The sequence below is a fragment of the Saccostrea echinata genome, unplaced genomic scaffold (genome assembly GCF_033153115.1).
Source record: "Saccostrea echinata isolate AGI-Se365-2 ecotype Australia unplaced genomic scaffold, CSIRO_AGI_Sech_v1 ptg000054l, whole genome shotgun sequence".
In the NCBI taxonomy this organism is placed as follows: domain Eukaryota; kingdom Metazoa; phylum Mollusca; class Bivalvia; order Ostreida; family Ostreidae; genus Saccostrea; species Saccostrea echinata.
In genome coordinates, this window is record NW_026889803.1 from 61,959,448 (window position 1) to 61,972,526 (window position 13,079).

The 13,079-nt window shown below is 34.0% G+C and overlaps 1 protein-coding gene and 1 long non-coding RNA gene across 2 annotated transcripts in view; one reads left to right on the forward strand and one right to left on the reverse strand.

The window, feature by feature from the left end:
• Nucleotides 1-13,079, reverse strand: part of LOC133171528 (uncharacterized) — a 213,946-nt gene that overhangs the window by 194,728 nt on the left and 6,139 nt on the right. The window lies entirely within an intron of this gene.
• Nucleotides 8,368-13,079, forward strand: part of LOC133171527 (protein MTO1 homolog, mitochondrial-like) — a 49,235-nt gene continuing 44,523 nt past the window's right edge. Inside the window, exons 1-4 of the mRNA XM_061306290.1 lie at nt 8,368-8,728; nt 10,035-10,130; nt 10,215-10,270; nt 11,330-11,501. Of these exons, the coding sequence (XP_061162274.1) occupies nt 8,485-8,728; nt 10,035-10,130; nt 10,215-10,270; nt 11,330-11,501 (568 nt within the window). The 5' untranslated portion in view covers nt 8,368-8,484. The remainder of the gene's footprint in view (nt 8,729-10,034; nt 10,131-10,214; nt 10,271-11,329; nt 11,502-13,079) is intronic.

The following is a 13,079-nucleotide window of genomic DNA, read 5'->3' on the forward strand; positions in this document are numbered from 1 at the left end:
GGGTTTAATACATCAATCTGGATAATCTATATTTTGACCAACATATCAAAGCGAATGTACATTTATAAGGATTAACGTCCATAAAGAAAGCAAACAGAACCTTGAACGAGAATGTTTAAAAAAAAAAAAAAAAAAAAGAACACATTCTTTTTCAAATTGACAGAACTCTACTATGTGCAGGAAGCAGGGATATCTATTTTTGTGAAACAGTCAATATTATATATAAATTATCCCGAATAATACACGATCTAGAATTTAAATGAAATCATCCATTCTTTCTCGCCCAGGGCGCATTTCTGTATCGCCTGTAAAGTAGAACAAAACGTATTGACAACATGCCCAGTGTCTGGATAACATATGACAAGATGAACTTTTGATATTTTAGCATGTAAATAGAAATGTCAGATCGACTCGGTGACCTTGAACTAGACATTTGGCCTGCCAAAAAATATACCGACATCTTTTGAGTTCTTCCAAGCACCCGCCCCCCATGACAAAAATTTTCGACAATTATTTTTTTTTCTACCACAATGAAGTACATTTGTATACCCATTAGTGAATATAACATGTAAATATTACAGCTAAGCCAAGTACGCGTATTTAACATTTCTTAAAGACGTCTTAGTTTTTAAATTCCTTTTACGTACCACAACATCATTTTCTATGCTTAACTAATCTTTATATACATATAGGGCGCGTTATCAGGCTAACATAAATGTGGGTAGCACGTGGCCTGTGTGTACACAATGCAAAACTATTAGTATATTGTATCAATATGCCTGCACTTTCTAAAAATAAAAGTAAGGGTCAAGCGAGGATCCAGGAATTTTTTTCCAAGGGGGGGGGGGGGTCCACCCCAGTCAAAAAAAAATTCCTAACCAGAAATTCCTTAACGAGGTTCGCTCCTGAGTTTTTGAGCAGATTTTTATCTTAACCTATATATCAAAAATTCTGCATAATGTTTTAATTCTTACAATAAATTTGGATTCTACAATGTCAATTTAACTATATTCAGTTAAAATTCTATGATTAAATTTCATACCAAAAGCATTAACCGAGGAACTATATTTTGTGGCGGAAGGATTTTTAGAAGAAAATGATCTTTTTTTTTCTCTTTCTAAGTATTTAAAGTATGTTAAGTTTGGATTCCTATTTTTACATGCAGTCTGCACACATAGTTATTTTGTGCAGTGGACTGTTTTATACTGGTCCTAAATTATCTAAATAATAAACTGTCATGAATTCTATTATCATATTTGATAAATATTGCAAATATATTGTGAAAATGCGGGAAAAAATAGCCCTAATTTAAGCTTCAAATTAGCACTATTTCAGTAATATCTAAAAATTCACATCACAGACCCCCACTTTTAATTTTCATTTCTGAATATATAAGATACTTTTAACCATTCTTCTCAAATTCAGTAAAATGTCATTACTTTCAAATGATTTTTTTGTTTGTTAAATTTTTAATGCCAGAAAAATGAAAATGTTTAAGTGCAAAAAGGTCAAATAATTGAACATGCGGAGTAATTTGAAAATTTCTTTGTTGTCATAAATTTTAATGTGTCTTTTTAAGGTGAAATAAGGCTGTGTTTGTTCCCATAATTTATTTGAACAAAAAATTTTGGAGGAAAAACTTTAAAAAATGATTTATGTGTATGACGTATTTACGGTGCAAAAAGGTCAAACTAAATGCTCTGTAGCGCCAAAAGAAGTGCACTGACCCCCATTTTTTGTTTTGATTTTTAATTAAGCTATGTGTATAAATTCTAAAAATATACTTGATAAAAAATTCTCATTACTTTTGATGGCAGGATCCAACCTCCTTAACAAACGTCTTAAAACCTATAAGACCCAGAACATTTCTTGACAAACAAAAAAAAAAGAAGGTCTAATCCATTTCCCAGAGGTGAAAAAAAACTATATTTCGTGGTTATGATGGTGGGGTCCACGTTTTCTAGGGGGGAGGGTCCAAAGTCATTTTTTATTTGCTTCAATATATACTTTTAATAACTCTGCAAATTCCGGGGGGGGGGGTCCGGACCACCACCCCGACCTCCCTCTAGATCTCCGCATGAGGGTATACTGTTATCCTGTTCTGTTCGTCTGTCCGTCTATTACACTATCTTCTTCCTTAAACTACTCTTACATTTTTTAAAAGCAGCAGCCAAGTCATATTTTGGAATATATGATTGCTTGGGACCACGTACAGTGTGCATATGCAAAAAGATTTTGAAAGAGGGTGTTGCAGAAACTCGCGATTATTCCCTAAATCGAGAAGGACATTTAAAGCTGAACACAATTCGTAAAAGGAATGTGTCCGCCATATTCGATTGGTCTCTCGCTATATCTGAGGGCCCCTATATAAAGCCGCTCACTTAGTCACTGTTCAGTGTAAACAATCGTCATCGGTGTAGACGGCCGTATGCTTATACAAACACAAATACACGTTGCTGCAACAAAATGTATAAACAAAGGTAAATTAAATGCAAGATAACCAGCACGAACACGGGGCGCCATTCCATGCCGATACCCGTGACAATAAAGCAGTCAGGTGTAACGAATGCGAAGAGGATATCGTAGATAATAATATCGAAAATGACGTATGCCTATTTACGAGTCGTGTTCAGCTTTAAATACCCAAGACGCATGAAGAGTTATCTCTAAATATAGATAATGCTACGTAGATGACTTTATTTATACGACGGGTATGTCCAGCATGTTAATTTACAATGTACTTTCTTTTTGCCCCATGAGTGCCCTTAATTGGTAAATAAACTAATTGAATTGAATTGAATTGAATTGTTATAACAAAACATTTCACATTTTACGTTTATTTCATGCATAGTTTTTTCCTAACAAAGACAGGCGACCTGTAAGTAAACTTTTTTCACGTCTATGGTCACTGTGGCCATATTGCACGAGAAAAGTTAGAACGATAAAAAGCACAATTAATGGCAAGTGCACCTCACACATCATTTTGAAAGATGTACTGTAGACAGCGTGCGTTAATATTTTTCAATATATAAAAATGTGTATGAAAAATTTAAAGTTATTAAAATGATAGTACTTTATTTTTTAAGACATCGCCACTAAATAATAACATGAAATATGTGTCTTATTAGTTTTAGATCACAAATCAAGGAAAACAATTTAATTCTGCATGCATTTAAAATACCCATTAACTTTCTAACATTCCCTCTCTCTCTCTCTCTCTCTCTCTCTCTCTCTTTCTCTCTCAAGAGAGAGGTTACATTGTACTTCCATTATATAAGAAAAAAAATATGTGTATACCAGCCATTCCAGGATTCGAACCCATTCTCAGGTAAAAGAATCTTGGCAAAGAGTCCACACGCTTTACCACTAGACCAGCTCCGACAATGTAGTATCAAGTGCTATTTTATGTGCACATATTGCATTTCGGATGGATAATAATTTTTATTCGATTTTTGTGATTTTCAAAAATATGCATCTTTGAAACAAAAATCGGAAATGGCAGTTTTGCAGAAAAAATCCTGTCTCTTTATGCGTATATCAAATTCATTCTGTTTCAAGGAGGCAGTTTTTCAGAACAATGAGGATTCCCTATTTGAAAAACAGAAAACTTGACTTATTTTGCTATGTGACTTATTTACATTTCATTTAATGGCAAATTGGACGTCGATATGCAGTTTCTAAATATTGTTCTACACTGTGCTGTATATACCGTCGTATCTGAAAAAATTTAAGACCGTTATCTGTTACTCAAAATTTTTCTTTTAAACTGCTACAACTTTAGGGAAAATAACAAAAAAACTACAACACCCTCTTTTCATTTTACCCTTGGGGCCAAATGGGGTAAAAAAAAAAATCATTTTTCTACAAAAAGCTGGTTCCCTAAACTCCTCTTATATTTTTCGCCCATTCATCCCTTGGTATGACTAGGAGTGTCCTGTAGATGTGCAGTAAGGTTTTGGAATTTCGATTTTCACCCTGGGGCGATTGGGGGTCAAAATTTTTTTTTTTTTATTGAAAACCTTGTTCCCTCAACTCCTCTTACATTTTTGCAGTTCCCCATTCATGGAATGCGATTAAGAGTGTCCTGTAGATGTGCAATAAGGTTTCAGAATTTCGAACCATCTTTATCAATCAACATGATATGAATGGGTCCTGGGCACAGTTGCATTGTTTACATTTTAAATTTCTATGCTTATTCAAAAAATAAAAACAGTTAAATGATTTTAACCTACATAAATGTTTCAGCGGGTGTGTTCAGTTTGTTTAACTCTGCACACATCACTGAGCACGGAATGACAATACTGATGAGTTGGTTTTGCTTTCTCAAATTTCTACTCTGAATTTTCTGGATTAAAGTTTTAATATTTTTCATTAATACACAACAAAAATAAACTTTTCTTAAGTATTAAGAATAAAGTTTACTTTGCGAAAGTGCAAGGATGTGTCAATCAAAGGCGTTTCGAAATTCGAAGTTTCAATAATTTGCAGATAAAAGAAGTTTCTGAACACGCTGTTATTATATTTTCGTGTGAAATGCTATAGCAACATATAAGTCATGATATTATACAGAAAATTTGAGAAAATAACTTCAAATCTGTGTCCTTTAAGTACAACGTACATATACAGGCTATACGTTATTCAGTGGATAACAGTCAATGTTAAAAATATGTCATTAAAATCGGAATTTTTACGCAGAGAAAATGCAAAATAATAATTAAATAAATAAATATTTTTTCATGGGTGAAAAAAAAAGAAAATTAAAGTAAAGCATATAGTTGGGACACTGTGTGCGCGACTTTGTTGGCTTCATTGACGTCGCTTTTATCTATTGTAACGTAAAATTCTGTCAGATACCTTAAGACGGTTTTTGCTCGTAACAACTCTTTTGAACCATAAAAACTCTTTTCAACAATAAAATATTTGCCTTGGATCTTGGATTTCATAGACAATTCATAAAGTAATAGATTACTGCCCTTGCACTCGACATTTTTTTTTTTTTTTTTTTTTTTTTTTTTTTTTTTTTTGTTGATTTCAAGAAAATGAATTTTGCCTAACATGCACATCTTTCATGTTTATAAAAGATGCAGTCTGGGGATGACAAATTTTGAATTAACAGAATCTAAATTAGTCAAAAACGCTATGGAAGAGGTAAATGGCTTCGTTTACGGTCCATCTTTTGAGGAAGAAGCAAAATGGAGAAAAATAATTGCCATGATTCACTAAAAAATGCTTTTGATTAAATGAGTATCACTGGAAACGAGGCATAATGAAACTCTTGGGTAAAAAAGGTCTGGAATCGGTGTCAATTAGCAACTTTAGACACGTTCTAGCTCATGTGCAACTATTCAAGTTTATGCCGTTGTCAATAGAATGTCTCACTAAAAAATCCCTCTTCTCATTGTAATAATTAAAAGGAGATGCACTTAGATTTCACCGTAATTAATGATCAATGTGGAGTAGTCTTCTAGAAATTTTATCAGGTTAATAGACGAATTCTGCCATTGATACAAATTGTCTCTTGTACGTGTTGAAAAAAGAGAGAGAGCGATATTCTGCGCGTGATCAAGTAAAATAAGGGTTTAATACATAGTATTTAAGTACCTATAGATAACATGGAATTTGTCTACATATTTCGGTAAACATACGTCATATTAGGTAAAATTGTTCAGTCTGTTTTAAGGTAGAACAGTTCTCTTTTCACTACAATGGAAATTTTCCATTGAATTTCAAGAATTTTTTTTTTAATACCCATAAAAAAATTAATTCTGAAAAAATCATTAATAGAATGACAATCTACCTTAATTTTTCATTCGCCAATCCATCAAGTCTACCTTACTTTTTCACTGGTCGGTCAACCTTCCTTTGTAATTGGTAGGTCAACCTTAATTTTTAATTGGTCGATCAACCTTAATTTTGATCTGGTCAGTTCACCTTAAGTTTGCATTGGTCGGTCAACCGTATTTTTTCATTGGTCAGTCAATATTACTTTTTTACTGGTCGGTCAGCCTTAAGTTTTCATTGGTCAGTCCACCTTACTTTTCAATGGTCGATTAATCTTGCGTTTTTATTTGTCCACTAGGAGTCGGTGAAGATCTGTTTGCCAAAATATTTCTACTAGAACTACTTTGAGAAAAGATGGAAGATGTTAAAGTGCAACTATAGATTATTTCGTTTTAATTGACTTAAAGATTACAAATACAGATAGACAGAAGCCTCTGTTGTCTGAGGAGTGCATTTTTTAAAATTTCAGTGATTGTTCAGGAGCGGATTGCTTTTTTGTCGAAGGAGGATGGGTTGATGTGTCTGCAATTAAAGCGGACATGCCAAAACACAAGTCATAATTGTTGTAGGAGGTGGAGTAGTGAACCATCTCTTGACAGTCATATAATTTTATTTAGTAAATCTGCATTGTTAAATTACTAGTCTGGTACCTTTCCCACAATTCCGTTCGCGCACTCTCTACATTGCGCGAACGGAATTGTGGGAAGGGTACCAGACTAGAATGGAAATTGCGAGCACATTAAAAATCGATTTTTTTTTTATTTGCTCAAAGCTTTTCCCTCCTTGGACAGGGAAACTGGTTAAAGAAAAAACTTCTTACGTGTATTCTGAAACATATTTCAATTGAATATTTGTTTTGAGTAAGAACTGAAATTTTCCCATTTTGTCATCAGTTTTCGGTTTAATTAAATGCGATTTCTGTATCAGTCTGTCAATCAAATGACCACGTGATTTCCTGACGTAAATTCAAAAACGATTAATTAGCGATTCCCATTGGATGGAAAAGTGGGTTATGTTTCTAATTAATTGTAAAAGTCGTTCATCGAAGAGTTAACAAATGATGTGGTTAAACTATTTTTCATCGAATTAAATGTATTACGACTACACGAAAAGAGCACTGGTACGTCATACACCCATGCATTTTCAAATCGACTATAAACTGATAAACAAAACATGATTATTTATGTTCTTAACATTAACACTGATTATTATAGTGTGCATTGTGGCAATGCACTTTGAAAAAAAAATTGCGTTAAAACTGGGACAAAATCAACGCACTTTGAAAAAATTTTTCAAAGTGCATTAAATTTGGTACAAAATCAACGCACTTTGAATTTTTTTTTTTCAAAGTGCGTTAAGAGTGCACATCTACATTTTTTACCAAGGAGACACTTAACGCACTTTGAAAAAATATGTATAAAAAAATCTGGACTTAGATTTTTAGTAATAGACGGCATTATTTTGTTAGTATATTTCTTTCGAAAAACTGATGAAATTATCTACCCTTATCGAGAACAAGGAGAAGACAGGTAGAAGGCGCAACTCTTTATCTTTCCTACCCAAACATATGCATTAACGTAACTGGTATGACAATGATATACTTTCCTTCAATAAATTTGAGTTAACGTAAAACAGATGAAAAAAATTCAGATAAGCTTTCCTAAAAAAAAAAAACAACAACAACAAACAAACAAAACAAACGAATCCTATTATATTAAGGACGAGAGGCTCAGGGGCCATATCACTGATCTATAAGCAACAATAACCAACTGACTATATTTTGGCCAAAGTAGCTTTAATAAATCAAATACAATTAAAAAGACAAACAAATCAAAAAACCTTGTATCATCTTCAAGTCCAACAATGAAATATGTGGAGATAACGAACAGTATTCGAGCTCAAAAGTCCATTAAACATTACAAAATAGGAGCAGAGCAAACACGGACCTCTAAGACATCAGAATGGGATCAGGTGCCATGAAGGAGTGAGCATCCCCTACCGACCGGTCACACCCGCCGTATGCTCCTTGTCATGATCGGGAAATAACGCATATATTGCCCTCATACCCAGTCAGTAACTGTATTCATAACCGTGCATCTTCATTTTCAAAGAAAATTGATGGACTGACATTTAGCGGAAAACACTGTTCATTGCTTAAAATAAAACGGGGAAAAACTTCAAAAATAAAGTGCTAAATTAATTTATTTTGGTCTGGTAAAAATGATAGGAATGCTCAAATTGTAGTTTTTATTTTATTTGATTTTATATATGATGAGAATAGTCACTGATCTCTGCTAACTGCATAAAACTATACAACTGAATTAGAACAGTTACTCTTTAGTGTGCAGTGTACAGAAGGTCCTTAAAATTGAATAATTAAACATAATTTATTTAATAATTTAATTTAATTTATACTCAGATATGACTTTTGTGTTACATGGACTTCATCAGCTGTTCATTGTGTCATGATTCAACACAAAATGTTCGACCAATTTAAAATCGGGTTCGGTATTCGCATTGATATGAAGTTCGAATTTTTGCTGTCAACACCGAACACATGGGATTTAGAGTGGGTAGTTTAATAGCAAAAGGAAGACAAGTTCCAGACTGTTTTGCAATATTATCACTAGTCGACACATGTGATTCAAATTTCTAACGTTGAAGTGATGAAATTCTGGACACTTTAAGTATTAAGTAGGAAGTATGGTCCTGATAACAGTGATGAAAAATGTTGCAAAACTTCCGAGGCACAGCTGCAGTATTCCTGGTTGTATCCCTTCTATGTGTGTTAAAAAAATATTTCACAGGTCTAATCATAACCTGTCTGCTGAGAAGAAGTTTGACGTCATAGTGGTCGGGGGAGGGCATGCAGGGACGGAGGCTGCATGTGCTTCAGCGCGGATGGGGTCACGTACACTACTCCTCACCCACAAAATCAGTACAGTAGGCAAGAAAAAAAATATCTAGTAATAGATTACATTATGTCATAATACAGAGACACAGGAGTACAGGTAGTGTATGGTGTGAATACATACTGGAAATTAACCCTGGTATATTTTGTATAATTTGGCCAAAACATACAAAAATGAATCATGTGGAAGCCTGTAGAATGTATGTAAAAATATAGGCTCCCTTTCTCTACTCGCAAATATTGTAAAGGATTTACTGTCACTGTGTACACAAACTGCTTCAATTAAACGTAATTGAGAAATAAGGAAAATTTTAAAAACAAATTATATCTACTGTTTTTGGTCTAAAACATTACATATCTTCCTGATTTAAAAATGAAATAGTTTTTGTTAAAACAAAAGATGACAGCTTCTTGGATCTGCAGCAAATGCTAATTACAAGGTGCTCCTGTATGTTTGGTAACCATTTTCTCTTGTATAAGTTTACAATATAATAATTTTACTTTAACCTTGTTTGTAAATACATCCTCTCATTGGTTGTATTTTGTCTGACATATGTTTCATACCATTTGATAGCTAGGTCATTGCTTGTATACTAATTTTGACTTTGGAGTACTCCATCTACCTGACCAATACAAAAGGCTCAGGGCTGGTTTGACCGGTTGACAGGGGATGCTTACTTTTCCTAGGCACCTGATCCCACCTCTGGTGTTTCCATGACTTGTTTTTTTTGTCTTGTTCACGATTCGTATTTTTTACTGGATTTATGAGATTGGTCACCATTCCACTTTCGTTATCCTCACCTTTACATGATTACACAATACTTTTACAATCATTATTTTACTATGTTTGAATCTGACAGCTGCTGATGTTACTATTTTAGAAAAACAAAAAAATTTTCAGAATGAAAATAAAAAAAATTATGAAACTATCTTAATTCTTTTCATTAATTCCTAGTAAAAGTTCAGTTGCTATCATGACTATAATGATGCTGATGTCAGATATGATACTGTATTTTATACAAGAGAAAAAAAATCTTGTGCAAGAATTCACAGTTCTTTTTTGTGTACAATAAAGCCTTTTTTCAGTTTTGTAGATAACTTGACATTTTGTGCATTATTCAGCTTCATGTGTATGATTTAATTGTGCACCTTGTAAAGTAACAAGGCGGTCCTACTAAACAGATTACCCATAAAAAACTTTTATTAAGCTATATTTGGTGAATTCAAATAAATGTTATGCATAATTGCATTGATAATCACTTTATACATCATATTCTACTGTATTTATAAAATTGATAACATATTTGTTTGTTTATGAGTGTTTTCCCTCTAATATTTTTAGGTGAGATGTCATGTAACCCCTCCTTTGGGGGGATAGGTAAAGGTCATCTGATGATGGAGGTGGACGCCCTGGATGGAGTTTGTGGCAGAGTCTGTGGTAACTATATATGATATTAAATGACTTCAGAGTTCTTTCTTAAGTCTCACATTTACTGGTTTATGATTAACTTTTCATCTGCAGATAAAACAGGGATCCACTACAAAATGCTGAACAGGAAGAAAGGGCCAGCTGTCTGGGTAAAAAAAGACTGATGCATACACCATGATACAGGTGACTCTCGATCTCTCGAACTTCAAGGGACTGCAAGAAAAGTTCGAGAGATCAAGGGGTTCGAGAGATACAAAGTGAATAAAATCCGGAATTTTCAGTTCCGACCATCATTGTTCTACTATTATAAATACCGGAAGTATATGTTGATAATGTCACTGCACGTTTCCATTCGTATTTTACAGGTCATTCACTTGATTTCAACAACAATGATTGTATTTTGAATAAATAAAACGATCTCTTTAAGTTTCAATATTTATTTGTTCTCATTTCATGATTACATGAAACCTGAATAGCAATCGTCGGTGTTGCTATCCCCCGGTTTGATCGGGTCCTTCACCAGATTTCTCGTATTAAATCGGTATTCAATTCTTGAGATAGGATTTCTTGTGCAATGTTTGTCATACTGGGATTATGTAGACTATAATAAAACTTCATAATCTACGGAAAATTATTGACACGTCTCTTAAATTATTTTCTAAAAATTATCGTCTTGCTGTCAAGTCAAAATAAGTTGGGAAGCAATTCGCTTATAAATTACCAATTATAACCAATGAATTAAATTTTATCAAAACTCAGACGACTCAAAGGTGTAGTGTCATCTATGTAAACACCCAATTAACACCTCCATGCCAGCCCCAGACATTCACTGTTATCCAGGTAAGTCAAAGTTACATTAATTTCACGCTTGATTGGAGTGTACATCCGCGCAATAGAGAGTAAAAAACAATGAAATATGTGTAATGGGACCCAGGTCTTGGTTCGAGAGATGGAAAACTTCGAGATATCGGAAGTTCGAGAGGTCAGAAGTAAATTTGCTTAGTTATATAGAGTAAAAAAACGGGACCGGAGATTCACTTAGAGAGATCGAGAACCTCGAGAGATAGGAGTTCGAGCCATCGAGAGTCACCTGTATTATGTATCTGATTTACATTATAGATATTTTTTAAAAAAATGATATTTAATAGAACTTGTAATAGAAATTTATGACTAGAAAATAAATAATTAAGTTTGTTTTACTTTGATAGGGGCCTCGTGCCCAGATTGATCGATTAATGTACAAAACAGAGATCCAAAAAGAGGTATTCAACACCCCAAACCTTATGGTGATGGCAGGATCTGTGGAGGACTTTATACTGGGACAAAGTCAGAGCCCAGACCTCCCTACCATGAAACAGACGTGTTCAGGAGTCATACTAGGTAGGATAATTAACGTCACAAATAGGTACAGTTCAATTTAATCCGTCTGACCTAGTTCATGTAACCTGGTATATGAACTTTTGTTCATCCTAGTTTCCATAATCTTTAACTGCAACAATTTTATTAGCTCATCTGGGTCAAAAGCTCAAAAAAATCTTTTCTCAGCAATGAGTGTCTAGCATCCTTCTGTGTTAAAGACAGGTTTGTGTCAATCTTAAAAAAAGTTGTCCCAATTCAACTGGGCTACACCTGTTGGCATTTGTAAAGTAATTATATATATATATATATATATATATATATATATATATATATATATATATATATATATATATATATATATATATAGTGGCGCCGCGGTAATCCGGACGCCAATAATCCGGACGCTTCACCTCCCTAATGTAGATTTTCCAAAGGGTTTGGAAAAGTTTTGGAATTCCATGGAATTCCAAACATTTCCATACAAGAGTCTAAAAGTGTTTTTGGAAGTTTTTGGAATCTTTTGGAATTTGAATAACAAATTTGGACTTAGACATTTTGAGGTTTGGAAAGTTGTGGAATTCTATGGAAAAGCTGATAAAATGAGAAACTTAGACATTTTTATTTCTGCTCTGGAAAGCTGTGGAAAATAACTTAGAATTTTTTCTTAAACTGTCGGCTCATAGTACAATTACGTCGGGATCGATGTCGGGCTCGATGAACAATTAATTTAAACTACAGCCCGCCAAAATTCAACAATTCGGCTGCCATGTTGTATTGTTGGACAGAAGGAAAGAGAGTGTCACAAAGAAGGGAACTGCTGTCATTATTAGCTTGGAATGGAATTTGTATTTTGACAAAAGATGCAGACATTTTAAGACCCGGTAGGTACAATGTACAGTAATCAGTATTTTATGTGTTCTTGAAGTTGAATGGATAATTGACTGTTCCGACAGTCTGGGCACCACACACATAGAATGCCCGACGATGAAACCATTAGGGCGAGTTTCATTTCTTTAGTAATTATTGTACAACTCTAAACATCTCTTATCAAAATATGTTTGAACAATGTGTGGATTTCAACCCGAATTTCCTCCGTTCGTACATGTCCTTAGACCCCGCTATATATGCTAGTGGCACGTTGCCAATTGCGCCACGACAGTCCATGTTACATCGTACACAGACATCATAACACTATTAGTGTCTCCAATATGTTGCAACATGCAACATCTAAATTGGCTATCTTTACCATGTTTACAACAAAGAAAAAACGTGTAGACGGTGGTAGACTAATAATGCTCTATAAGCTGTCTATATGATATAAAGTTGTGCACAACTTAGTTGCAGTAGACCCAAGCCTCTATTTAGTTTCACAGACTACCACCAACAAAGGCATTTCAAGTCTTCCTTACTTTCAGACCTTTAGTACTTGCACAGATAATTTAAATATAGTCCCCCCCCCCCCCCCCCATTATGGAAATTTATTTCTCTTCCATGCTCAGTGGTGTCGGCAGCCTCTTTGGGGCCAGTTCAGAACTCTGGTCCGAATTATTAGCTAATAACATTCCTTAGTACATGTACTACTTACATTTACAGAGTACA